The sequence below is a fragment of the Malaya genurostris genome, chromosome 1 (genome assembly GCF_030247185.1).
Source record: "Malaya genurostris strain Urasoe2022 chromosome 1, Malgen_1.1, whole genome shotgun sequence".
In the NCBI taxonomy this organism is placed as follows: Eukaryota; Metazoa; Arthropoda; class Insecta; order Diptera; family Culicidae; genus Malaya; species Malaya genurostris.
The window spans coordinates 53,581,784-53,608,788 of NC_080570.1; the positions used below are offsets into that span (position 1 = coordinate 53,581,784).

The 27,005-nt window shown below is 37.9% G+C and overlaps 1 protein-coding gene across 10 annotated transcripts in view; it reads left to right on the forward strand.

Moving 5' to 3' along the window:
* LOC131439581 (ras-related and estrogen-regulated growth inhibitor-like protein) overlaps window positions 1-27,005 on the forward strand; it is a 114,573-nt gene that overhangs the window by 85,153 nt on the left and 2,415 nt on the right. For 5 of the 10 annotated variants that reach the window (XM_058610785.1, XM_058610803.1, XM_058610813.1 and 2 more), the window contains one exon: window positions 19,763-19,947. In XM_058610785.1, the coding sequence (XP_058466768.1) occupies window positions 19,887-19,947 (61 nt within the window). In that variant the 5' untranslated portion in view covers window positions 19,763-19,886. Of the gene's footprint in view, window positions 1-19,414; window positions 19,948-27,005 lie in introns of all 10 variants that reach the window. The other 5 variants (XM_058610793.1, XM_058610829.1, XM_058610822.1 and 2 more) reach the window with 2 other exon arrangements.

Consider the following 27,005-nt stretch of genomic DNA (forward strand, 5'->3'; position numbering starts at 1 on the left):
TGTTAGGTGAGTTGCTCCTTCACTCCTTCGTTGTGCTTCAGCGTGACCTTGACTCAGGATTTGGCTGCTGCGATGCGGGTAGCAAACAATAGAAATAACTGCTGCCCGAGGATAGCACAATAGCGTCTACTGTCGATACCGATACAAAACCGGTGCACAGACAGAACTCACTTGCGGGGATGCTACTTTTTATCACTTTTATTTAATGCCTATACTACAGCCTCTGCTGTGATAGGCACCTTCGTCTTACCGATGTCGATTGTTAAAAAAACGCGTGTGCTCACTTCGAACATTCGGTTACGAATGAAATTTTTATCTGTTAGTATTCGATAGTCGCGATCGCAGAAGAGTTGACTGGATTCTTCAATTGTCACATTGTCGCAAAACTGAATTACTGGTAGTGACACCTGCTAATGAAATATGGAACCACGAAAAGGAGGGTTCTTCCGAAAATGTTCATATCGGCAGTTGTGATTTGCAAGCGGAAACAGAAACATCCATATTCCATTACTGACAATATCGTCGTTTTGTACAACCTGATCAGGTCTCCTGGGTGAGAGCCCCACCAAGTTCCGGTTATTGTACGAAGGAAATTGATTCTCTGTAGGCATTTTCGTTTCAAATACCTAATGTGACATCCCCAGGTACCTTTGGAATCGAACCAGACCCCGAGATATTTAAATGTGAAAACCTGAGCTATGGTTTCACCCCCTAGTTGAAGCTGTAATTGCGCAGGTTCTCGCTTCCTTGAAAATACAACCAGCTCAGTTTTCTCCGTAGAGAACTCGATACCCATTTGAAAAGCCCATGTCGACAAGTTGTCGAGGGTATCTTGCAATGGTCCTTGGAGATCGGCAGCTTTGGGTCCTATAATAGACACAACACTGTCGTCGGCAAGTTGTCTTAGCGTGCAAGATGTGTTGATACATTCATCAATGTTATTTACGTAAAAGTTGTATAAAAGGGGGCTTAAGCATGAGCCCTGAGGAAGACCCATGTAACTGAATCGCTTTGTCGTCAAATCACCATGCTCAAAATGCATGTGTTTCTCGGACAATAGATTATATAAAAAGTTGTTCAAAACTGGTGAAAGACCATGCTGATGCAACTTCTCAGATAGAACGTTAATGGAAACTGAATCGAATGCCCCCTTGATGTCGAGGAAAACTGATGCCATTTGTTCTTTACGAGCAAATGCCATTTGAATTTCTGTTGAGAGCAACGCTAGACAATCGTTCGTTCCTTTGCCCCTGCGGAACCCAAATTGTGTACCTGAAAGCAATCCATTTGTTTCGACCCAATTGTCTAGACGGAAGAGAATCATTTTCTCCAACAATTTCCGAATACAGGAAAGCATAGCAATCGGCCGATACGAATTGTGATCGGAGGCTGGTTTTCCAGGTTTTTGAATAGTAATAACTCTCACTTCTCTCCATTCGTGTGGGACAATATTACCCTCGAGGAACTTGTTGAATAAATTCAACAAGCGCCTTTTGGCAGAGTCGGGCAGATTTTTCAACAAGTGGAATTTAATTCTGTCTAACCCCGGGGCTCTATTGTTACACGACAAGAGCGCAAGTGAGAACTCTACCATCGAAAACGGTGTTTCGTTTGTATTCAATGTCGCGACGCGGGATATCTTCTGTTCCGGAACAGAATCAGGACATACTTTCTTAGCGAAATCAAATATCCAGCGGTTAGAATATTCCTCGCTTTCGTTCGCGTGATTTCGATTGCGCATGCGACGGGCCGTATTCCAAGGAGTGCTCATTGCTGTTTCTCTCGTTAATCCGTCAACAAACCTTCGCCAGTACCCGCTTTTCTTAGCTTTAATCAGACTTTTCATTTGAAATTCTAACGCCGCGTATTTCCGATAATTATCTGGAGTTCCGTTCCTTCTAAACGAGATGAAGGCTGAAGCTTTTTTCGTTTTCAGCTCTGAGCACTCTTTGTCCCACCATGGGTTGGGAGAACGTATACTAGTTTGCGCGCTAGGTAGTCGTTTCGTCTGAGCTTGAATTGCGGTGTCAAGAATCAAGCCAGCCAAAAATGTATACTCTTCCTCCGGAGGAAGCTCCTGTGATGTTTCTAGTTTCTCAGATATCGAGCTCGCGTAACGTTTCCAATCAATGTTTCGTGTGAAATCGTACGAAACATTGATTGTTTCCGATGGTCTTCCACGGTTGGTGATAGAAACTATGATCGGCAAGTGATCGCTACCGTGAGGATCACAGATTACCTTCCACTTGCAATCTAACTGTAGCGAAGTCGAGCAAAGGGATAAATCCAGCGCACTTGGTTGTGCTGGCGATCTAGGGTTCCGTGTCATTTCTCCCGTGTTTAGAATTGTCAAATTGAAGTTGTCACACAGATCTTGGATTAACGAAGAACGATTATCATCATATAAGCAGCCCCATCCTGTACCATGCGAGTTAAAGTCCCCTAAAACCAGCCGCGGTGAAGGAAGAAGTTCTATGATGTCTGCAAGCCGACGATGCCCTATCGAGACTCTGGGAGGAATGTAGATAGAAGCTATACATAGATCTTTGCCTTTAATATTAATTTGGCAAGCAACAACTTCAATTCCCGGTGTCGAGGGGAGGTTAATACGATAAAATGAATAGCACTTTTTAATCCCTAAAAGTACCCCTCCATAAGAGTCTTCTCGGTCCAGGCGGATTATGTTAAAATTATGGAAGTCGAGGTTGATGTTAGAAGTAAGCCAAGTTTCACTCAAGGAGAATACATCGCAATTATGAGTATGTATTAAGTGTTTGAAAGAATCAAGTTTTGGGATGATACTTCTGCAATTCCACTGAAGCACAATGATCATATCTTCGATTCTCAGTGGTAAATTATCCATCAAAAGATACGATCGCTGCAAGGAGGGGCCATTGTTCAGTCAACTGTTTTAAAAATGTCCTTACTGTTGGCAGTAGAGCAGTTAGGAAGCTTTTCAGAGGATCAGTAATATTGAAGGCTGTTAATATCCAGTCCACGATATCAGAAAATTTCAATAATCCAGCGTTTGTTGGATTTTCTGGTTGTGCTTTGGGGTCATTCGGGTTTTTTGATGCCCCAGGAAGTGCTGGGTACTCCTTATCATCCCTAAGTTTTTTGAACCCAGGAGGTGTTTGCTTCGGTTTTGAGTCAGCACTTTTTGTTTCCGTTTGGTTCTTTTGTGACGAAGAGGACAGTCTGAGGCCTTTACGAGGAAGCTTGGGAGAAGCCAGATTTTGTCTTTTCCTGCTTCCTTCAACCTGTGTGTACGAAGGTCCTTCGCCTGGGTCGTCAGAGGTATCCTCTTCAACTGGCAAGATTGCAAACGGGTTCTCAGGGGTCGATGGAGTGGTTCTTTTTAAGATTTCCGCATAAGAACGTTTGGAACGTTCTTTCACGGATCGCTTCAATTTCTCCGCACGCTGTATGTACGTAGGGCACACCGAAAGATCATGAGGATTCTCCCCGCAGTAGCAACACTTTTCCACTGCTCTTCTGCAGAGATCGTCCTCATGGGCCTCTCCGCATTTGCCGCATCGCAGTTTGTTGCAACAATAGGTTGCCGTATGACCTAACTGTTTGCAGCTTGTACAATGCATTACCCGCGGTACATACAGCCGAACAGGTAGACGAACTCCACTCACTACCAAGTAATTTGGAAGTGCAGATCCGGCAAAAGTCACGCGAAATGAGTCCGATTGGTAAAATTTACCATCTATCGATTTGGAGTGCAATTGCTTGCACTCCAAAATTTTCACTGGATGAAGGTCGGGGTTTTTGAAACGGCCTACCCCGTCCTTCATCAGATCTTCGATTGTCAGACTTTCGTCACGGACCACACCGTCGATCTCCACCACATGAGACGGGACGTACACGCGGTACTCCTTCGTGAACAACTCGCTGGTAGCAATCGCGTTTGCTTGCTTCAGGTCGGACACAACAACGCGTAACTTGTTTGGCGAAACCTTATCTATTGTTTTTATTGCCGAGTAATGTTTTTCCAGGTCCCGAGCAATATTTAAAACTCTGAGAGACTTTAATTTGGGCCGGAAGTATACCACCCACGGACCCCCCGAGCCATCGTCTTGGTAAACTTTTTGGCGGGCAGGCAATATCTTAGAGGGAGATGGAGGCATCGGAGAGGGAGATGGCATCGGAGAGGGAGATGGTATCGGAGGGGGAGATGGTATAGGAGGGGTAGATGGCATCTCGGAAGCAAACTCAGCCTCTAAATGTTCTTCGTTCATTCGTTCAGTTTCGCCCTCCTCCGAGACACCCCCACTGTCATCAATATTCATATTTAAAGTGCGGGAGTAAAGAAGTCTCCCGCACTTGAAATGAGAAAGAAAGAAATAAAATGAAAAGAAAATATATGAATAGTAAAAGTTGAAAGAAAAAGTTTGAGAAAATACTTAACAGTATGTCACGGTAAGCTGTTAGGTGAGTTGCTCCTTCACTCCTTCGTTGTGCTTCAGCGTGACCTTGACTCAGGATTTGGCTGCTGCGATGCGGGTAGCAAACAATAGAAATAACTGCTGCCCGAGGATAGCACAATAGCGTCTACTGTCGATACCGATACAAAACCGGTGCACAGACAGAACTCACTTGCGGGGATGCTACTTTTTATCACTTTTATTTAATGCCTATACTACAGCCTCTGCTGTGATAGGCACCTTCGTCTTACCGATGTCGATTGTTAAAAAAACGCGTGTGCTCACTTCGAACATTCGGTTACGAATGAAATTTTTATCTGTTAGTATTCGATAGTCGCGATCGCAGAAGAGTTGACTGGATTCTTCAATTGTCACATTGTCGCAAAACTGAATTACTGGTAGTGACACCTGCTAATGAAATATGGAACCACGAAAAGGAGGGTTCTTCCGAAAATGTTCATATCGGCAGTTGTGATTTGCAACATTTTTATCGTTTATTCAATAGTACTAATAGATATCAGCAATGAAATCAAACTCGGAGTAGAAGAAAATCGATTTCAAAATGATTACTACTACTTTTTTCAGTGTAAACTACGATTAAACATGGAAAATCTTCAGAAATGTGTGAAGTTGGGTAAGGTTAGGTTTTTTCGGATCAACATTTTTTTAAACTAGTGCAAGAATGTATAGCGATCGAGTACCATTTATTGTAGATACTTTATCTGTTATTTCCAGGTATTTGAAAAATTTTATTAAACCAAGTATAATGCTTCATTCTAAATAAACGTTAGTTTTCGCACAAAAAAATAAGATCAACATTACCGCCTTAGAGTAAACACTTTCTCTTCAACTTCTACTATGGTTTCTCAAATGAATTTGCTCATTTTTATAGGAAATCGTTGAAAAGGTGGAGTAATTAAATATTTTGCTACATATCTCTTGCTGAAAGTATCATCTCTAAACAAGCAGCGCTTCTACCTTTCATTTTTGCGTCATTTTGCCAATCGAAATGAAAGATATTTTCGTGGAGATATAATTTTGCTGATGTTTTCTCAAAAATAGTACTGGACCAGATATGTGAACTCCTTCATTGTAATTCATTGTTCATTGTCCAAACGTCAATATATATTAAACATATTAAAATGTAATGTCATCAGAGCTAAAATAAGACAAAATGTACGAAAATGACGAAAAATAAATGGCACACTCAGCTGCGCTTGCAAATTATGAGAACGAGTTCAATGACTAGTCAACGACATAAGCGGAACAGTAGTTTCAAAATTGTGTTCATTTTTTCATTTGCCTTTCAATCATTTTCGGTTTTCAGTAAAGAATCCCACAGTATGCAGTGTCGATATTCAACCGAAGCTTTGAGAATCGAAAATGACAGAAAACGATTCACGATGACTTTTACCTGTTGGTGTTCGATTTTGTAGTAGTTTTGGTTTCCAAAGAGCTTCTGGGGTGTTATTACTTCGATTTTTCATATTTTAGACACTCTTTATAGCCAAACGCCACAGATTCTCAATATATCGATGAAAGAATGAGAATTGAAATTCGACTGATTCTCCCTGCAGACGATAGTTTGGTTTCGTCTTGTCATAGAGAAACGAGTGACTTAACAGTGATGGTCTCTTTTTTTTTGCAGTGAGAGACGAAAATGCTCTTTTCGTTTGTTTCGCATGGTCATTTCGGTATGCGATAGCAAAAAAAACGAATATGAGGTTGTTGGATTAAACTCTTTCATTGAGAATGCGTGACAATTTTGAGCTCTGAATGTCATTATTACCAGGTAATGTCATTTTTAATTATCGTGTAAGGGCAGTAATGATGAAATCTGCGCACAAGTTTGGAATGTAATTACCTAGTATAATGATAAAAAAATGGCATTCCTCGTTCTCGTGTAGGGGAGATTTTACATTCGATTTTGACTTAACATTGCTTTTTAGTTAGAGTATGCTCCAACTAACAAATATCCAACTAACGAACGTTTCCAGCTAATGAACTTCGGCTGTATACCGGTAGTATCTGCCAGGTATTTCTATCGGAATCATGGCAAAATTTTGGCAAAAACAGAATACAAGCATCTTAATTTTTCAAAATGTAAATGCACGCGTCGGCAATACTGCTGACAGCCGAAGTGACTGGAATTGCTTGTACATGTGTACCTTCTCCTTTGCACATTTTTCGGTAAATATTTTGGTTTTTGCTCGAACCTATAATTACGGATTGGAACAAATTGATTTGTTTTAATTATATCAATGTAGTATTTGGTATCTGCCAAATATTTTTACACTTATATTAACAGAAATCTCACCTGTTTCTCATTAATAATTTGATGTGCTGTCATTGCCAACACGGGCAACGACAAGATTTAATGGAAAAGCACGGATTACTAAACGACAGCTGAATATTTTATGTCAATTTGGTTTTGACAACTGCTATGCACTACCGCTGCTGGCAGCCATTGCGATCAGAATTGAATATGATTCGTTACATTATTCTTAATTGCTGTTTTTTTTAAATTACTGCTTTGGTGATATTTTCCGGATTAGTAAGAGTTCGAATATCGCTTCATACGAATTTTAGTGAGTTATGACCAGTGCTGTAGTTGCGGTTAGTCACAGTTAGTCAATGACTAACCAGCTCATGAATCTGCAACTTCTCAGAAACCAAAAAAGTTTGTTTTCGGAAATAACATATTGTAAGAAAAATTTGAAAGGGCGCCTTAGAAATGATTCCAGGGCGCAGAATCACGACAAAAGAATTGAAAAGGGTGCCCATATAATTAATTCCAGGGCGTAGGGTGGAAGAATTTAAAAATACATCAAATGATCGTACTAATTAATTTTGAATTGAGGTAAAAAAAAACTTTCTAAGAAAAATTTAAAGCGGGTACCTTAGGAATGATTCCAGGGCGCAGAATCACAGAAGAAGAAATGAAAAAGGCGCCCATATAATTAAATCCAGGGCGCATTAGGAATGATTCCAGGGCGCAGAATCACGGGTGGAAATCTTTTTAGATATATCAAATAATCCTATTGAAAGCGCAAATTATTATTTATTTTCAAGCTAAGCAAATAACATTTTACAAGAAAAATTTGAAAGGGGGCCTTAGGAATGATTCCAGGGTGCAAAATCACGGTAAGAGAATTGAAAAGGGTGCTCAAAAAATTTATTCCAGGTCGCAGGGTGGAGGTATTTTAATGCATTAAATGGTCCAACTGAAGGGGCAAATTATTATTTATTTTGTCGTGAATACGACTTACTTTACTATGGGGCGCCTTTTCAAAATTTACCCTCTGAGAGAGTGATAAGTTTTTGATCGTGAATATCTCCTGTTATATCTAACGAATCAACATAATTCTTGCTACATGCCATCGGAAATATGATCACAATTTTATGATAAAACTTTCAGTTGTGTGACATATTCTTAAATAGTTCACAATGAAACTTTTCTGAAATGTTTGGTATAAACGAGTATCAAAGAGGATAATTCATATGGCGCGTTTGCCTTTCTCGTATTTTGAAAGCTCATAGCTCAGTGATCTGTAGAAGGATTTATATAATCTAACTACCATTAGAATCGAAAATCTTCAACTTGAACGTGTATCACAACAATATTGAAGTTTTTCAATAGTACACTATTGAAAAACCTGTTTGATTTAACCCATGACAGCACCAGCCAATCAGAACGCGAGATGTCTGTATCTATACAAGAGCATCCATATAAAAGGTAAATGGTTCACTTTTCCTATCATTTGCTGAGCAATTCTTCCCGAAACAAGACACACGACAGCAACATCGAGGACCTGTCGTCTCATTGTTTCCCGATATGAATGCACGAGACACCGTCAGCACAATGACACCGAAAAAGGCAGCCAAAAAGTCCAGCAAGGCCCATTGCCGAAACAAGACACACACGAGAACCATCTCAGATCTCAATATTTCCTACCAAAAGATTCATCAAGATGGGAGTTAAAATAATTTGCACCGTCACTAACACATTGAATTACGAACGGCAATGCGAAAGCGAAAGTGATGATTTTGAACACATCTTTATACTAGTTTACAAATATGTCGTGCGAAACAGATTTGCCACAGATCAATATGTATTTTTGTCGCGATTACTTTAGTATGCGGCCGAAAACAAAAATTGTTAGAACAAATGTTTCCACTTGATTTGCGCATTCTACTTTCCAGGCGTATCAGAACTGGCTAAACTTAAAGCAATTCTAAATATTTCTTTATCACAGTGATGTGGTCATCCTGAAAAGGACGGGGTTTTCAACGGATGGCCAGCTGCAGATGGCGAGGGATGATTTTCGTTTTCGTTGTCATGGGCAGCGTTACCGGTCAACTCCAACACTTCGGCAACCAAGTACTCCATCACTGCCGCCAGATAGACCGATGCACCAGCACTGACACGCTCGGCGTAGTTCCCCTTCCGAGGCAAACGATGGATTCTGCCGCCAACTGGGCACTTCAGACCAGCACGGTTTGAGCGGGACTTTACCTTGCCCTTAATTGTTCCTCCACAACATGCTGTTAGCAGCTCGACGACCCATTCAGTATTACTGGCTGCCGCTCTGCTAACTCTCTCTTTTATATCGTTTCACTGTTTCCCGTTCTGCGTATAGGAAAGGAATTCTAACAAAGGGGACGTCCTACCGTGCTACCACTAGCACGTATAAAAGGAAATGTGATGTGAGAAATAGCGTCATTTAAGTTAAAGCAGCTACTCTGTACGTACGAGACACCGTCAGAACGATGGCTCCGAAAACAGGTAGAAAAACAGATTTGTACCGTCACTAACACATTCAATTACGAACGGCAATGCGAAAGCGAAAGTGATGATGTTGAACACATCTTTATACTAGTATGGGGTCGTGTGAAAATATGCCATGCGAAACATGGTTGCCATATATACAGGTTAATCTGTATTATTATTATTACTATCATTATTATTATTAGAATCACTCTTGCATACCGAAGATCGTAGATACATTTCAGACCAGGCCATTGCAATTGTCTCGTACTGAAATTTCGAGAAGAATCAGATATCTTCGAACTTCATAGCTTCAATAAAAATAAACTACAAATTTGTCGTACCTAGCTTCCTATATTAGCAAATTAAAAAGGAATTGTTTCAAGTTTGGAATATATAGTTGTAGAATAGTAGCTGTTTAATGTAACTAATCTGTACTTTAATGTAGGTGTATCGCCTCAAATTCTATTAGTGAAAGAGTAAAGCTTGCACAATTCATACAATCAGTCAACTAACTGATATTCGGAAAAGTGATGGGAGCGTGTCAGTTTTTTCGTATTAACGACATCCAGTTATGTCTCTGACATTACTCACCCGCCTTTTTAAGCTAAATAAATAACATTTTGTAACTATAATTTTAAAGGGAGCACTAGGAATGATTCCAGGGCGCAGAATCACGATAGGATAAAATAGAAGGGCGCACAAATTATTCATTCCACGGCGCAGGGTGAAAGTATTTTAAAATCATTACTTATTCTAAAGCTAAAAACCTTTTCAATTTACCTAGTGGTGTAATGATGCCTTTCTCATATTACTTATGTTCTGACAAGATTCTTTTTCAAGCTTGAATAAAATCAAAAACTTTCTTTGATAAAAACTACCATCACTTTTTCGATTTGTAAACAGCTATGTCAAGTTAATATAGATTTAAATGTGCAACCCTGCACGCTGTACAAAATTGAACAAAGCAAACTGTGTGCTAGGTGATTTGTTTTCTTCTTCTTCCGTACCAGCACGTACCGATGCGTACCGATTTGGCATCGGTTAACCCGTTACTGAGAAATCGAGGTGAGTTCCGGTTTTGGAGCTTTTCTTCACTATTACCGGTGCGTTTGAAAGCAGAAACCGGGCACTAGTAGTCTAAAAGTAGTGTTATATATCTACCAACTAAGAAGGTCTGCCAACTAGATGAATTAACCAGTAAATTTTATAAAAATGTGCACCTCGTTTCGCCATCGCTTGTGAAAAAATACACATGAAAATGAAAATTTTTACTAATCGCACTGTAATTCCGGAACCGGAAATCGGATCTCGATCGTCTCCACGGGGACTTTTTAAACAATTTTAAGACCTTTCATTTGCATCTTAGTTTGTAAAAATCGGCTAAGAAATATCCGAGAAAATTGAATGCGCATTTTCTCATAGATTTGCACATATTGCCTTGTAATTCCGGAACCGGAAGTCGGATCGAAATAAAATTCAATGGCGATCTATGGGACCGTAAAACCTTTCATTTGAATCTATGTTTGTAATTAGCGGTTCGAAAGTCGGTTTTCACAGTGGTTGCATAGCCCTTCTATATGAGAAAGACGAAAAGAGTTAAAAAGGAGTTGTCGAGGAAAATATGGCGCCCCGCTCGCATCAAATAAGTCTGATACTAGAACTTTATAACTGTTGTATTCCATAATACGAAGATGAAGAAGCAACAAACCCCGTTATAAAATCTAACTGCAGTCAATTGCAATGCGCCCCTGTACCACGGAAATCAAGGCGCCCCATCAACAAAGTCAGTGAAATTTGAACAACTATGGCACTGGTTATGACCACCAATCTATCCAGTGAAAATAGGCTGTGGATGTCAAGCTATCAAATAGTATCTGGAATCTGAACGAAATCCATATTTGCTTAAGATTACTCACAGTCTTTTAAAATACAAAGGGTTGAAGAGTCGTACTACAAAAGTCACTGATCTCGAGGCTGTGGAGATCAGTCATCTAGAGTCATCCTGAACATTGGCAATTTTTTTTTAAGCTAAAAACACTCATAACACGATCGCATTCTAACTATTCAAAATTTGACCAGCTGCCATAAAAGTTCACCCCGTTCTGAATTATGAATCAAACCACAACCGGATCGTGATTGAATCTAAAAATTGAAACCACCTCACGACTTTACCTTCCTTCTATGTAATTTCATAATTTCATCTGTCGAGCACAGAAACACTGTCCAACCTGCCGGAACACTACCTACCAGGGCCACGGCGTTGAGTTGGGTTGGATTGGGTAGGATCGCCAAACTACCAACTTTGGACGATCCCTGGTTGAAAGCTGGCAGTGCAATGGTGAATGAATGGTTTGCATTGTGGGAGCATTCGTTTGAGTTAGGTAATTGAAATTTTACTTCAACATCTATCATTTCGGTTGGGTTCAAGAAACCTTGACCTTGGCAGTACTCGATGCTGACTGGTGCAGCCTGGTGTTTGGCTAGGGTGCAGTGAGCCTGGTCTGCAACAAACGATCGAATTACGCGCTCGGACACAGCAATTTGTTTTCGTATTTCAAATGATCTGCTTCGACCAATCCAGTAACTAACGTTTCGTTCTCTTTCAATTCTTCATAAACGAATTCACGATTGAACATTATTCATGGATATCTCGTTACTGAATCAAAAATCATAACCTGAAATTACAAGGGGAATTTATTCAATTGCAAAGTTTAACTGCCAAAATTACAACGCAATTGTAGTTTAAGTTTTATTTTCGTTTCGGAAAAAACTTCGTGTCGTTTGCGGCCAGCGTCATCACTTTTAAAAACCGTTACATTCAGCAGTAATATGAAGCAACACTGGCACTAACTGTCCAAGCTGTTGTTGTGAAACTGGCACAATAATTTAGTGGTGGACGCGAGCGCTACCTGTCTGTCGTATGCGGTTCCATCGTTCACCCTCCGACGGTCATTGAACGAGATCGGACGGACCCCAGCCGGTCTGTGCCGGCTGCAAACCACGGTACGTGACGCGGCACTGTAACTCTAGCCAACATCACCGAGTTCGATGTACACAAATGGGCGAACAAATGTCACTTGACCGAAGACGAAAATGTATAATCGTAACCATTGAACTCCATAAACGTGAACAAACAATCTTCCGGAAAGAGGGCGAAGGCGGGTAACCGTGTCTGTTGGTTTTTTCCCCTTTACATGCTCGGTATTACGGATCAGATTTCATGATCTGTTGTTGCTGCTCGTGTACTCTAGTATCGTCAAGGCCATCGAACTTTTACGCCGGGTCTAGTGGAAAATTGTCAGTTTATTATTGTCTGTTTCAACTAATTCAATCGATTAGCTATGGGTTATAAAAATGTTTTGATTGGAAAATTTAGCATAAAATTCCAGTATTTTGAGCGACGTGTTGCAATGAAATACAGAGGCGCTGTTCATGAAGAGATGATACTTCCTGAAATCGAATATAACCCAGTCAACTTCGAGTCGGAATCGGTTGTTGCATTTGTTTTGGAATCCATACTGAATTTCGAATCAAATTTCAGGCGAGTAACCTGGGGTCTTCCAATCTAAACGATTAAATTTCAGTCGATTTTTCGGATCAAAAATTGTATATTTCTTCAAAATTGTATTTTTCGCATGCGAAACTTTTGTATGCTCATCGAATAATATGAAGGTGATCATTGGTCTCACATCTGATAAGAGCTTAGTAATAAAGAAAAAAATGTTTGAAAGACTATCATGTTTTCCGGAGATTTTTTTTTTGATTTATTTTGAAAATCTCTTCATTTATTTATTTTTGCCTTTCTCATATAGAAAAGTTATGCAATCACTGTGAAAACCGACTTTTTAACCGAGGCCATTCGACTCAGTTCGTCGAGTACGAAATCTCTCTCTCTCTCTCTCTCTAACTCTTTTTTTGCACTAACTTTTCTCGGAGATGGCTGAACCGATTTTAACAAGCTTAGATTCAAATGAAAGGTCTTGTAGTCCCATACAAAATTCCTGAATATTGTTTGGATCCGACTCCCGGTTCCGGAGTTATGGGGTAAAATGCACAAAAAAATGGAAATATGTTCTCTAGCTTTTCTCATAGATGGCGCGACCGATTTTCATAAACTTAGGTTCAAATGAAAGGTCCTGTAGTCCCATACGTAATTTCTGAATTTCATCTGGATCCGACTTCCGGATCCGGAAATATAAGGTAAAGTGTGTTAAAAATTGTATACCATCACTAAAAAAAGGCGAACAACCGTAAAAAGTTTTCTAAATCGAGCTCAAATCTTCTCCAATTAATAGTTTTTAACAGTAGACGATAAAACAAACCGATTTCGGTTATTCTTTTTAGGAATCGAAGAAAATTATTTTGAAGAATACCTCAGTATTATATGATTGATATGAGAAAGGCATCATTACACCACTAGGTGGATTAAAACAGGTTTTTTATTTATTTATTTATTTTACATGCCGGCTCTAACCCCGTCAACCCACGCTCACTCATTAATCCCTCAACTAACCTTCTTCTTCCATCTTCCTATCAACTTTTCTCTTTTATCTCGCCTTTTAAGAAAGCTGCTCTGAAATGCTTGGTGTCATTAACTAGGTTATGGGGTTAGTGGTTTAACTTCAATTGTTACTTCTGTTGGATCATTGTAATCTGTTGATACAAAAGATGAGGAGGTTTTATGCCTGCTAGAGCGAGAAATTGATATATTTCATCTCCATCGGACTTTTCTCTGCTTCCTAAATAAACAAATATATTTGTTTATTTATTTATTTTTTCTTCTATTTCCAGTGGAATTCCAGTGGAACTAAATTTACTTTCCCAAATTAAATAATATAATACTGAATGAATGACACAATAAAATAAAACGATAAATAAACTTTTTACTAAGTCTCTACAATTTTAGTATTTAGTATTGAACAAGCAGCTTTGGATGTTCTTAAAACAAAAGGGATAGTTTTTGAATACTGTTTTACGGCGAGAAAGGGAAGAAATTACCACAGAGTGGTTTCCAAAAGATGTAAACGGAAGGTGTTTATTACAGCATTAACAGATAGAGCTCTAAAACTAACATACGTAAATTATAGAATAAGAACAATTGAAACTGCACGGAACGACCGAAATCAGCATTTTCGCGAAAAATTTAGTTGATTTGCTGATTTTAGTTAGTTATTTTTTGAGACAACTAAAAAAATCTTACTTTTGCTGATTTAGATTTTTTATTCTCATTCCCTTAATAATAATAAAATATTTGTTGAAATGACTATTTTTTTTAGTTGAATTCACAAATTAAACGTACTGTCATTTCTTAGCTAAGGCACACTTCATATCCAGTCAACTAATTTTTTAGTTGAATTGAAGAAATATAATGTTGTTTTCAACCAATATGAATGGTTGAATTGGCTTCTGCAATCTGCAGCTATATGGCGCCCTGTCACCGAAACGGTAACACCTTAATGACTACTAGCCACTAGATGGCACACTACTGCCGAAAAAAATTCAGACGTGGTTGTCTTTTCTATATTGGCAGGTATAAATACGATGTTGTGTTGGAGAAAAAGACATAAACGAAACGTAAACATCGTTTTGAATTTTTTTTTTCTCTAAATCACTGTTTTCTTCATTCTCACTGAAAACTTTGAGCACTCGGAAAACAAAAACCGAATACAAATAGTACACTGGACGGCGCAGCTCGGAAGGTTTGAAGATACAAAAAAAACTTCATCACAATTAGAGTGAAACATTCGAAATTCACTTCACTGTTCCGCGTAAAAACATTATTACGCACAATCGCTTCAAAAGCGCACAAATTCTGAATAAATACGATTTCCACTAACAGTTTACGACATTTTTACATATCGGTTTAGAAATTTAAATAAAGATATATCGAACACATGCGAAAAACATCAAAACAATGTTCAAGCAGTTTCAATAAGACTGTCCTTTTTAGCTTTTTAATGGATTGTTTTGCTTTGACACTTCTCATGAGTTTTTGGCTAATAAACTTGTTAATAATACCCATTTCAGTTTTGGTTTTTTTGTGCTGTCCTTCAGTAATGATGGTGATAGAGAAATAGAAACAAATTTTCTGATTTTAATAACAAAATTAGTTGTCAATGAGAATTTCGTGTTGGATTGAAATATTGCTGGTTTGAGTCCAGGATATTCACCAACTAAACACATTCTCTAAAAATAAGAGTTTTTCCAGCAAAGTAAATTCTCAATTTTAACTAATTTTATAGTTATTTTGGAAATTTTGTTGTTAAAATCAACTAATTCAAAAACAGTAATACGAATTAGGCGCAGAGCTAATTTCGGTCGTTCCGTGTGTTAAATCAATTTAAAAAACAATAACTACCCTCAGTGGATAGTAGAAAATGTGATACGAGAGAGAACACATAAAATGTACAATAGTTTGAAAGGAGACAAAAATAAGACAATGAATAAGTTTGTATCATTCCCTTACGTTGCTGGCTTAGGGGAAAAGCTGGCAAAATATTTGAAACAATTTGATATAAATGTTTCTTTTAGACCGATAAACAAACTAGAAGGTGAAATTTTTACTAAAACAGGAGATAAAATCATGAAGGACAAAAACACAAATGTGATCTATGAGATACCATGTAGGCAATGGCATAAATCATATGTAGGAAAGATCAGTCAATTTTTATATAAACGAATCGAACAACATAAATATAACGTTAGAACAAAAAATATTTATGGAACTGGTTTAACCCAACACAGTGTTGAAAATGATCATATTTTTAATTTCGATAAAACAAAAATCCTAGAAAAAATCACAAACAGTAACACAAGACTGATAGCAGAAACTTTTCACATTAAAATTAGAGGGGACGAAAATGTAACAAACATATAGCGTGACTCTATAACCTTTAGATCAGCATACAACTCTATTATTAGGAAACTGAAATGACACCCAGATATTTTGAAACCAACGATAAGCAAAAGAAGTAAGTCGACTGAAGATTGTAATATAGAAAAAAAGTTTTAACTTTTGATGATGAAATAATTAAAATATATAAATTTTGGTGTCCGCAGAAGATGAGTGAAAGCCAGAAATAGCTCGAAACGTCCGGAAAAACAGGCATTAGTGTTTTGTTTTTTATTTATTCTTTACCGAAAAACGTCGATAACCTACAATATATACACTGAAAGACCGAAATCAGCATTTTGGCGAAAAAATTAGTTGATTGTCTAATTTTAGTTAGTTATTTTTTGAGACAACTAAAAAAATTCTACTTTTGCTAATTTAGATTTTTTAATTCTCATTCCCTTAATAATAATAATAAAATATTTGTTGAAATGGCTATTTTTTCAGTTGAATTCACCAATTAAACGTGCTGCCATTTTTTAGCTAAGGAACACTTCATTTCCATTCAACTAATTTTTTGGTTGAATTAGAGAAGTAATATGTTGGTTGAAAACAACGTTTGGTTGAATTGGCTTCTGCAATCTGTAGGTATATGACGCTCTGTCACCGAAAAAACGTTAACACCGTAATGACTAATAGGCACACTACAACCGGAAAGAATTTTTCAGTCGCGGTTGTCTTTTCTATACGTAAACCAGTATTGCGCACAATCGCTTCAAATGCGCACAAATTCTGAATAAATATAATTTTCACTAACAGTTTACGGCATTTTTACACATCGGTTTAGAAATTTAAACATGGATACATCATAACACATGCGAAAAACTTCAAAACAATTTGCAAGCAGCTTCAACAATACTTTTTAGTTTCTTAATGGATTGTTTTGCTTTGATACTTCTCATGAGTTTTTGGCTAATAAACTTGTTAATAAAACCATTATCATTTCTGTTTTGTCTGTGCTGTCCTTCAGCAATGATGGTGATATAGAGACAATTTTTCTGATTTTAGTCACAAAATGGGTTGTCAATAAGAATTTCGTGTTGGGTTGAAATATTGCTGGTTTGTGTCCAGGATATTCGCCAACTAAACACATTCTCTAAAAATAAGAGTTTTTTTCAGGGAATGAATCTGTAAAAAGATCGAGTTTATCTTACATTTTCACTAAATTTAGTGACATTTTTTAAAACTTCTTCAAATGAATATATTGAATATATATATTATAGCCGCGAATAATTTTCCTGAATTTCATTTGGATCTGACTTCCGGCTCCAGAATTAAAAGGCAATATTTGAAATTTTATAAAAAAAATTAGTGAAAATTTTCAATTTCCTGAGTACTTTTTCACAAGCGATAGCGAAACAAGAAGAACATTTTTATAAAATTTACTGCTAAATTCATCTTGTTGGAAGATCCTGTTAGTTAGTGAATATATAAAACTACTTTGGGACTACTAGTGAACGGTTTCCACTTCCGAAAGCACCGATAATAGTGAAGAAAATCTCCAAAAACGGAACTCACTTCGATTTCTCACCAAAGGTTAAGTCGATTCTCACTCATCATAATTCAAATAATAGCTCTCGTTGTCTGTAAATATACTGTTCAATTCCATCCTGATCCGATTTCGGGTTCCGAAATTATAGGGCGATGAGTGTCAAAACATTCAAATCGTCATTCAAAATGACAATGCAAAACCACGCGACGCGACGGAGGGCTAAGTGTTCTATATCATTCGACACAGTTCATCGAGCTGAGCAATGTATGTGTCTGTGCGTGTATGTGTGTGAGTATGTGTCAAATAAAAAAAATAATCTCGTAGTCCCATAGGTTGCTATTGATGCTCACACCGTCATTTAGCGCGACGATGCAAAAAAGGCTAAAATTCTTCTAGATTTGGCTTAAAACTGATTCAATTTGTACGCTATCTTAGTCACTTACTAAACGAACCTCTTCGGCTCTACTGGTTCCAAGTTTCCGGTTACAGAAGTACCGGAAATAGTGGTCAAAAAGTTTAAAACGAGACTCACTCAATTTTTTCAGAGATGATTTGATCGATTTCCACAAACAGGCTCAAATAAGAGTTCCTATAGTCTCATAGGTTGCTGATTAATTGCATCCGGGTCCGACGTCCGGTTCCAGAACTAAAGGGTACAGTGTGTTTAATCATTTAGTGACATAACTGTTTACAAATGGAAAAGGTTATGTTAGTTCATACCCAAAGAAAGTTTCTTATTTTATTCAAGATTGAAAAAAAATTCTTCACAGAATCTTCAAGTGATATTTTTGAAAATATAAGTAATATGAAAAAGGCATCAGTATACTACTAGGTGGATTAAACAAGGTTTATGATATAAGTTTAGGCGTCCCGGTACAGAAAGTATTTAACTAATTTTGACGTTCCGGTGACGGACCGTTTGAGGGGCAGGAGTATATAGGGCAGTTCTGGTTGCGCAATTTTGACAGCAATTGGAATCCAGGTAGGATTGCCAGAATTCCTCACAAACGACAAGACAAATTAGTTGTTTGGCGAGAAAATAACTGGATTTTCTGAATGTTGTTAGTAATTATTTAATTTAACCGCAGAAAACAAATATTCATGCTCACATGTGAACCGCATGCAGAATATTTGCAGATGTCAGCACGATCGACACTATTTTGGATGCCGCATTCACATCGTGACATTGTTTTGGTACTAAATTCACTCTACGCTAAGTATTTTTTTTGTTGTTAGTTAAGTCACAAGTTTATTCATTCGACGTGGAAATAAAGCAGTTTTTTAATCGTGTGAGAGGTGTTCAAATGGTTGTAGTTGGTGTATTTCTAAATTTAGGAGAACTTTGTTATTGTTCAGGAACGTAATGGAACGTTTTGAAGGATCGCAACCCATAGTCGAGTAGGTGACAGTAGTGAGCTCCTTGTTTCCAACATATAGCATGTATAAAAATTTATACAGATTTTTTAAAATATTCCCTCGAAGCTGTACCCTTTTGTCTGTGGTACAACTAAAATATTCTCACTGTTATTATTCTTACCCTAATAAGCAATAATATCTTTGTCAGATTTGCTGTTTACCACGAAACCGCGACTTTAACTAGCAGGTTAAATAAAACACAGGTTAACAAGTGCAATTCACAGTGTGCTTTTATGTTTCGATACAGCCTATAAAAATTCATAGTTAGAATGATGAAAACATCATATTTATGAAACATCTTAACTCATTCGTTTCAAAAATGAGAAGCTACCGATCAATCCAACAAATTTTATCACTACTCTTTAATATTCACATTTAATAACTTCTTTATGTCTTTCTTATCTTTGCAGATAAAACAAATTTATTCAAAACTTCGAACTTGAGAAAGATTGTGATTTTTGCATTTTGCTGGAACACGGAACATGGAATCTACCCGAAAGAGTGCTTTTCTAGCGTTATCGCTTGAAGCTAAACCTAACCGAAAAAGCCGATTCCCAGTGCAGCCAAATTTATGAATTTGACAGCATTCGGTGCCGGAACTGGATTAGTTTCAGCTTCAAGTGAAAACACCGTGAAGTCGATCATTTTTATGCTAGAATCACAACAAGGAAATGACAGAAATTTCGCACTTCTTTCTCGTTTCTTTTTCGCGGTGAAATCAACGTGACTAATGGCAATGCTTCCATTTCCGGATCCAGATTAATAACGAGATTCAACTGCAAAAGAAGTGCAGCATGTTGAACAGATAAATTAGTTGGCAAAGCCAACCCGATTTTCATATCACCTCGCGACCGGAAGGCACTCCCGATAGTGCCGTGGAAAATGACAAACCTAAACAAGCTCAAGGTGGTCGTCATTGGCAGTTCGAAAGTAGGAAAATCAGGTGAGTTATCGTCAATTTTTATGATTAGTGTTATGGGACAGGCCTGTCATCACCGTCTGCGCTCGTTTCGTTTCATACTTTATCTCATTTGCCGCTGTCGGCCCGACCATAGACAGCATAATAGCACTCATTATAGCTATGCTTAAACGTTTAATTCGAATTTCATGATTTTCCGTTTGGAGATGTCGGCTTGAGGCAAGTGAAATACTCCCTCTGTGGGCATTGATTCGGTTCCGTTTATCGACAGTTGTGGGAGAAGAAGCGATGCCAGCTTGATTCGATCCGCTCATGACATTGACCCAGAAACCTTGCAATGAACAGTAGCAGCCAGCCAGATGGACGGGGGAGATTCTTTTTTTACTGAAAAAGGTGAAGAAAGTGATGGGTTAACTGTGGCACTGGTACTAAAACAGGACCACTTTTATATTTCTTTGCCTCATAACTTGCTTTTGATTTATGATATTTTCTAGTGAAAGCTGCCTTTTTGTACTATGTTCAAATTCTATGTCGAACAAATATGTCAACATGCAAACATAAAAGAAACATATATAGTTGACTAAATAGTCAAAGCAAAGACCTATCCTACCCGTCATATTCCCCAGATAGTGCACTATCAGTTTAGTTCAGTCAAAGTATCAACCGCTAATGCATTATGTCAATTACCACACACTTTCGTGAGTCTTGAACTAATTGCACACTACTCAATGACACTATTAGTGTCAATAAGTTGATTCAACGTAAACTTTATCGAATGAAAATCAATGCCAGTGTTCGCCTATCATTCAACAATCTGTCACAACAAAAAGCAATGGAATAGAAACGCCATCAAACAGCTGATCGGGGACATTTCGTTAGTTCAATTACTGCACACTCATAGATAAAAAAAAATTATTCACATTCGACAGACTATACATTTCGAGAAACTTTACCCGTACAATTTTAGAATTGCCGACGCTTTTCTCAAGTCAATCATCGTCGGATACAACGTCAGCAATTATAACGAACCTTTCAACTACTAAATCAACATTAAATCCATTAGCCCATTTGAACACTTTCATATGGGCGGGAAGAGGGCAGAGGTCGGTATTTTCGTCTTTAAATAAACACTCCTGTTTAGCTAGCGATAAAAATAAGTTGGAGACGAACGAGTGAGAAACTTTTCAACGTGAAGTTGCATTTCTGCCCGTTGTCACGTGCCATACCGATCTGGCAAAAAGAGAGTCATGCATGTTGGCTCAGTTTGATTGGCGCACATCACGATAAATCCGTGCAGTGAATTGACACTAATGAGCCAGCTCTTGCTTGACGCGCTTGTCGTGACCTTGACTGCACCGAGTTGTGGTCGTCGCTAGGGTGCAGGGTCATGCAGGGTTTCGATGAATTGAACTGTCTTTTGCAATGGACGTCTAAAGTGGATGTTCAAAGCGGTTCCGCCAGTCTTGTATGGCAAGAATCCGGCAGAAATAGAACCGTTAATAACCGCTAGGTGCTACTCTCTGCCAGCATTCCGACAAAATCTTCTGGCAGACGTTGACAGGCGTCTGGGCGAAATCTGCCAGGCAAGTGCAAGCGGGAGAACGTTAGTACAATTTTTCCCCAGTATCCTGAACTGTATGCGAGAGTTAGAAACATCGAAGGAACCTTCTTACGTGATCTTCGGATGGAACGGAAGGCGTTCTTTGTAAATTGCTGGTCACCTACCGGAAATTTACGGGTCTCATATCAATACTGTCTGCAAACCGTGCACTACACGCTTGGATATTGGACTCAAATAATAAAATCTCTATAGTGATGTCAACTTGGGCTTTAAACAAAACATTGGACGGGTGTCAGCAATGCTTGATAATCATTCAACCATATTTGAGAAATCGAAATTAGTTCCAAGCTAAGACAGCACTTGACAACTGGCTGCTTTTATTTTAATTTTATTTTAAAATGGACCAGTTTTCGAACATCTCTGCTAGTTATTGTATTTTCTGTTAATGAAATATAATAACTAGCAGAGACGTCCATCTCCTCTGTCTGGCGAAGAGTAAGCGAATTTTTCCCCCTCGCACTGCCAACTTCAACGAGAGCTCTTCTCTTTTACATATATGCACCATTGTTGTATAAAGTGTGCACGCATCATGAATCGCACCAAAATACTGGAGCAGAACTCTCAAATTCTTTGACGTGGACGCAGATATTTTCACAGAGGTTTTTCCTTGCATAATTTTCATAGCAAGGCCAGATCTATTGTATATTAATTGAAGTTCACAGACGTGTTCGATCACCATCACGCGCCAGTGATCATTTAGGTGTATTTAAGCGAGAGCATGTGAGAGCGATTCATGCGAATGTGGTTCTCTTGTACCAGCTTCTTTCAACACAAGCACACACTCAATGGACACTGCGAAGAAGTGCGCTTTCCTTGTGGTGTGCTGCTCACCGAATGCATTTGCAGTGTAGGAATGAAACTTACGCACTGGTGTATCACTCTAGTGAAATGCCATCGCTGATAACTAGATATGTTTTTGAAGTTACATTTTACAAATGGAAAAAAGTCAGATTGTTTTACTAATGTTCCATCGATAAGAGTGCCATATGGCGATGAATACATTGAGGTGGAAAAAGTTGACAACAATTTACTATCTCCTATGCCTGAGACTTGTGCGAATGATTAATCTTCCTTCGAACTTAAATTTACAATTTAAACATTCTTTAATAAAGCGAACTGTAGTTTTTTCGTTTGAAACTAAGACAAGACCTGACAACTGGCTTCTTATTCATCCTTCCGAATCATCCTTCTCGTCATTTTCGCCCTGTGGAATAAATACCAATGTATCGGCTACAGTGTAGCCATATTTACAGATTTTTTATTAACTATGATAGGAAAAAAATATTACATCTAAATTTTTAGACTTTAGGATTTTGATTTGAAATTAACATGAAAAATGTTTTGGTGAATGCATTTCTTTATTATATATTAACGCTTAAAAACAATTAATTTAGTTTTGATGACAAAACACGAAATATCTCATGTTGAACGCAAAATCTAATCCATTGTTGGCGTATTACCGGATCTTTTGGAAACCGAAAAAAGTCAGGTTTGGATAGAAATGCTTAGTGCGACCACTAATTTAACAATTTACCACTAATACCACCACTAATTTAACCAATCTTGTTTGGTTACTCTTTAATTCACTAAAAAGAAAAACGGCTTGATGTCTATTTTAATTACACAGTGCTGCCACTAAACATTTATTACCAATGAGATTGAAAAAAAGTGAAACATTCTCCGAAAATTTTCATTTTCATTGGTGAGCTAAAATTATACATATTAATAAACTTGTTCTCTGATTTTCTTTATACTTGGCATCATTGCTCGCGTACCCTGCAAAAGTTTTTTCTTTTCACAATGTGCAGGTAGCAACATCAAAATCAGCCAATCAGAAACTGGTCCATTTTGGAACAAAAGCAGCCCCCCCAGATGTCAGGTCTTGTCTTAGGTTTGAAATAAAGAATAAAAACCTATTTTAATCCACCAATCCACAATCCAGTGTAATGATGCCTTCCTCATCTATCTTCGAGGAAATTAAGTGATATTATTTTAACATTTTTGGTGCATATCACTCTGTAATTCCGGAACCGGAAGTCACATTCAAATGAAATTCAGGAACTTTGTATGGGACCGTAAGACCTTTCATTTGAATCTCAGTTTGTGAAAATCGGTTCAGCCATCTCCGAGAAAAGTTAGTGACAATATTTGTCACACACACACACACACACACACACACACACACACACACACACACACACACACACACATATATATATATATATATATATATATATATATATATATATATATATATATATATATATATATATATATATATATATATATATATATATATATATATATATATATATATATATATATATATATTTACTTAGCTCGTCGAGTAAAGTCGAATGGTATATAACTTGGTTCAAAAATCGGTTTTTACAGTGATTGTATAGCTTTTCTATATGCGAAAGGCAAAAAAGGCAGAAGTATGCTCAATTAATTGTTTTTAAACGTTAATAGATAGTAAACAAAAATGCATTCATCAAAACGTTTTCCCCATTTATTTTAAATCAAAAATCGAACCTAAACATTTAAATTGAATTAATATCTTTTCTCAGCAACAAGTCATTAAAAAATCTGTAAATATGGCAACACTGTAGCCGATACGTAAACAGGCAGTTGGAATTTATTCCACAGGGCGAAGATGACGAGAAGGATGACTCGGAAGGAATAATAAAGTAGGATTCAGACGGTCCGTCTCCTTCCGTCACCGTCACCGGAACGTCAGCTTCTTTCAAAATTAGTTTGATACTTTCGTTACCGGAATGTTTACATGTTCCGTCAGTCAAGACGTTATTTGTGAATGTCTCCATAAAAATGCATGCAACTAATTTTGACGGTGACGGAGGTTGATTGTGACTAATCTGATGTTCTTAAGCACTATTTCTGGCATTTTTGGAACCGGAAACTGTGAACTAGTGTAGTGACTTTTTTAGGTCATTAAACAGCAAAACTGCAAACTGTGTACGAGGAATGTGAGTTTCAAGGAATTTGCTGCTTTTAAGGAGTGTATCGAAAATAAGCTATCCACATACATTTGTGTTGTACGCATGTATTTGTGATGGTTTTTTATGCTCAGATCGCAGCATGCTGTGCGTTTGGCTGTCAGCTTTCGATTCTTTACTTGTTTGTGCGGTTGAAATTCTGCGTTTTCAAAATGTCGCGTATTGAAAAGGAAGTGGAAATTAAAGTTCTGGACACATGGCTAAGTGAGAAGGGTATTACTATGCGAAAATTGGCGAAGCGGTTTGGAATTCATCATGCCAGTGTTTAAACCATCAAGTAAGTTTGCGGAACACTATTCTTTGGATGAGCTACCACGAGAAGGCAGAAACCCCGATTCTTCCAACCCGAAACTGCACCAGAAAGTGGTATCTCTAATCATGAAGAACAAATCAATGTCAATACGTGATTTTGCCAAAACAGCAGGAACGAGTGTCGGAATGGTCCAGCGTATCAAAAGGCGAAATCACCTAAAGACCTACAAGAAGCAGAAAATCTCGGAACAAAGTGTAAAACACAAGAATCAAGCAGCAACAAGGGCCCGGAAATTGTATTGGCGTCTTTTGCAGGGTTCGGATGCATGCTTTTTGATGGACGATGAGACTTATGTAAAAGAGGACTCAAAAACCCTTCCAGGTCCACAATACATTACTGTCGTCGTTGGAGAGGATGTGAGCGATGCGGACAGGTCGATTCAAGTGGAGAAACTCGGTCGAAAGGTACTGGTATGGCAAGCAATATGTTCCTGTGGCTTGAAGTCAACCATTTTTTACACTACTGGAACTATAAATGCAGAAATCTATCGATCTGAGTGTTTCCAGAAGAGATTGCTGCCTTTATATAAGAAGCATAGTACATCTCCACTGTTTTGGCTGGATTTAGCGTCGGCTCATTATGCGAAAACCACTCTCAATTGGCTTGCGGAAAAGGGTATACATTTCGTTGAGAAAAATATCAATCCACCAAATTGGTCTTAGCTTCGACCCATCGAACGTTACTGGGCTATCGTGAAGAGGGTCTTCAAGAAGACTGGTTAGGCAGCTGGGAACATGCAGGAGTTCAAAAAAATTTGGGCTCAAGTGTCCAAAAAATGCGATGCAACACTTGTCCGGAACTTGATGAAAAGCGTTCGATCAAAAGTTCGAAAACTCGTGAAGGAATAACTTAAATTTCATCCGGTTTTCTTTATGCTCAAGTTTAACCTCGTACAAAAAAGGATCAATTTTTAGTCTGAGTAAAATATCGTTTTTATTATAATTTGAAAGAAAAACTTGTGGATAGCTTAATTTCGATACACTCCTCAAATCGCTATGTGCTCTCTCAATTGAAGCTTCATCACCATATTATTCAGGACCTGTAAGTTCAATTCGTACAACATTCAATAACAATTTAGAGAACTTAGACTCGTCAGTGCAGAGCAGTTCAAATTGAACTGCTTATTGCAAACTTAAACAGTTCAACTTGAACCACTAAGCAGACGTAAAGCTAGTAACCACTAAGCAGACGTAAAGAAAAGTAAAAACGGTTATGTGCCCTAAGCACAAACATAGGCTAACCCCTAAATGAATTTAGATAAGTATTTGACTATTCCGGCCCTCTGTCACGACGCCATCTTGTTGAGATCTAAATCGGAACTTCAAAATCAGCTAATTGCAACGTAAAGAAACAATCAGTAATACAATCGTTTTATGGTTTATTTCGTTTATTGCACGAAAATTAGAAGTTTTTGGATCGATTCTCTCACAATAACTTGTCGGTTTACCTAAAATGCGGCAGATATAGAGTTTTGTGACATCAAGTGCAGGTTATTTTCACAATTTGAGAGTGGCGATGTGTATCAAAACATCGCAGTGTTTGCGACCCGAAACGCGAGGGGCTTAACATAATCGATGTACTTTCAAATGGCTGGTGCTAACATAATGGCATCAGATGGCTGGACTATTCTCTTGAATTGTGGGAATTGTGGAAATCGGTTCAGTCAACTCTGAGAACACGGAGAAACTTAATTTTCATTCTGCTTTGTACGTATCACTCTGTAAACCCGAAACCGGAAGTCGGATTAGAATAAAAATAGCAGGCTATGTAACACAAAAAAAAATTCTGATGACATGAAGTAAGAATTATGTTGTTGCCATTAGTACAACTCGAGATATTCACGATTAAGTTCTACCTATTTCTTCGCAGGGCGCCCCATAGTAAAATAAGACGTACTCACGTCAAAACGAAATCGATTCCAACGCTTCTCTTTCTTCTTGATACCGTGCTTGTAGAAGAATTTGACTTTTGCTTTAAAATATTCTTCACACGTAGCAATCGCTTCTTCATTTAAGTTGGATTTCTTACTAGCGAGACTTTTCTTTTTGAGATCAGAAAATAGCAGATGGTAGTCACTGGGGACCAGATCTGGGGTATACGGTGGATGAAGAAGTAGTTCGAAGTGTACTTC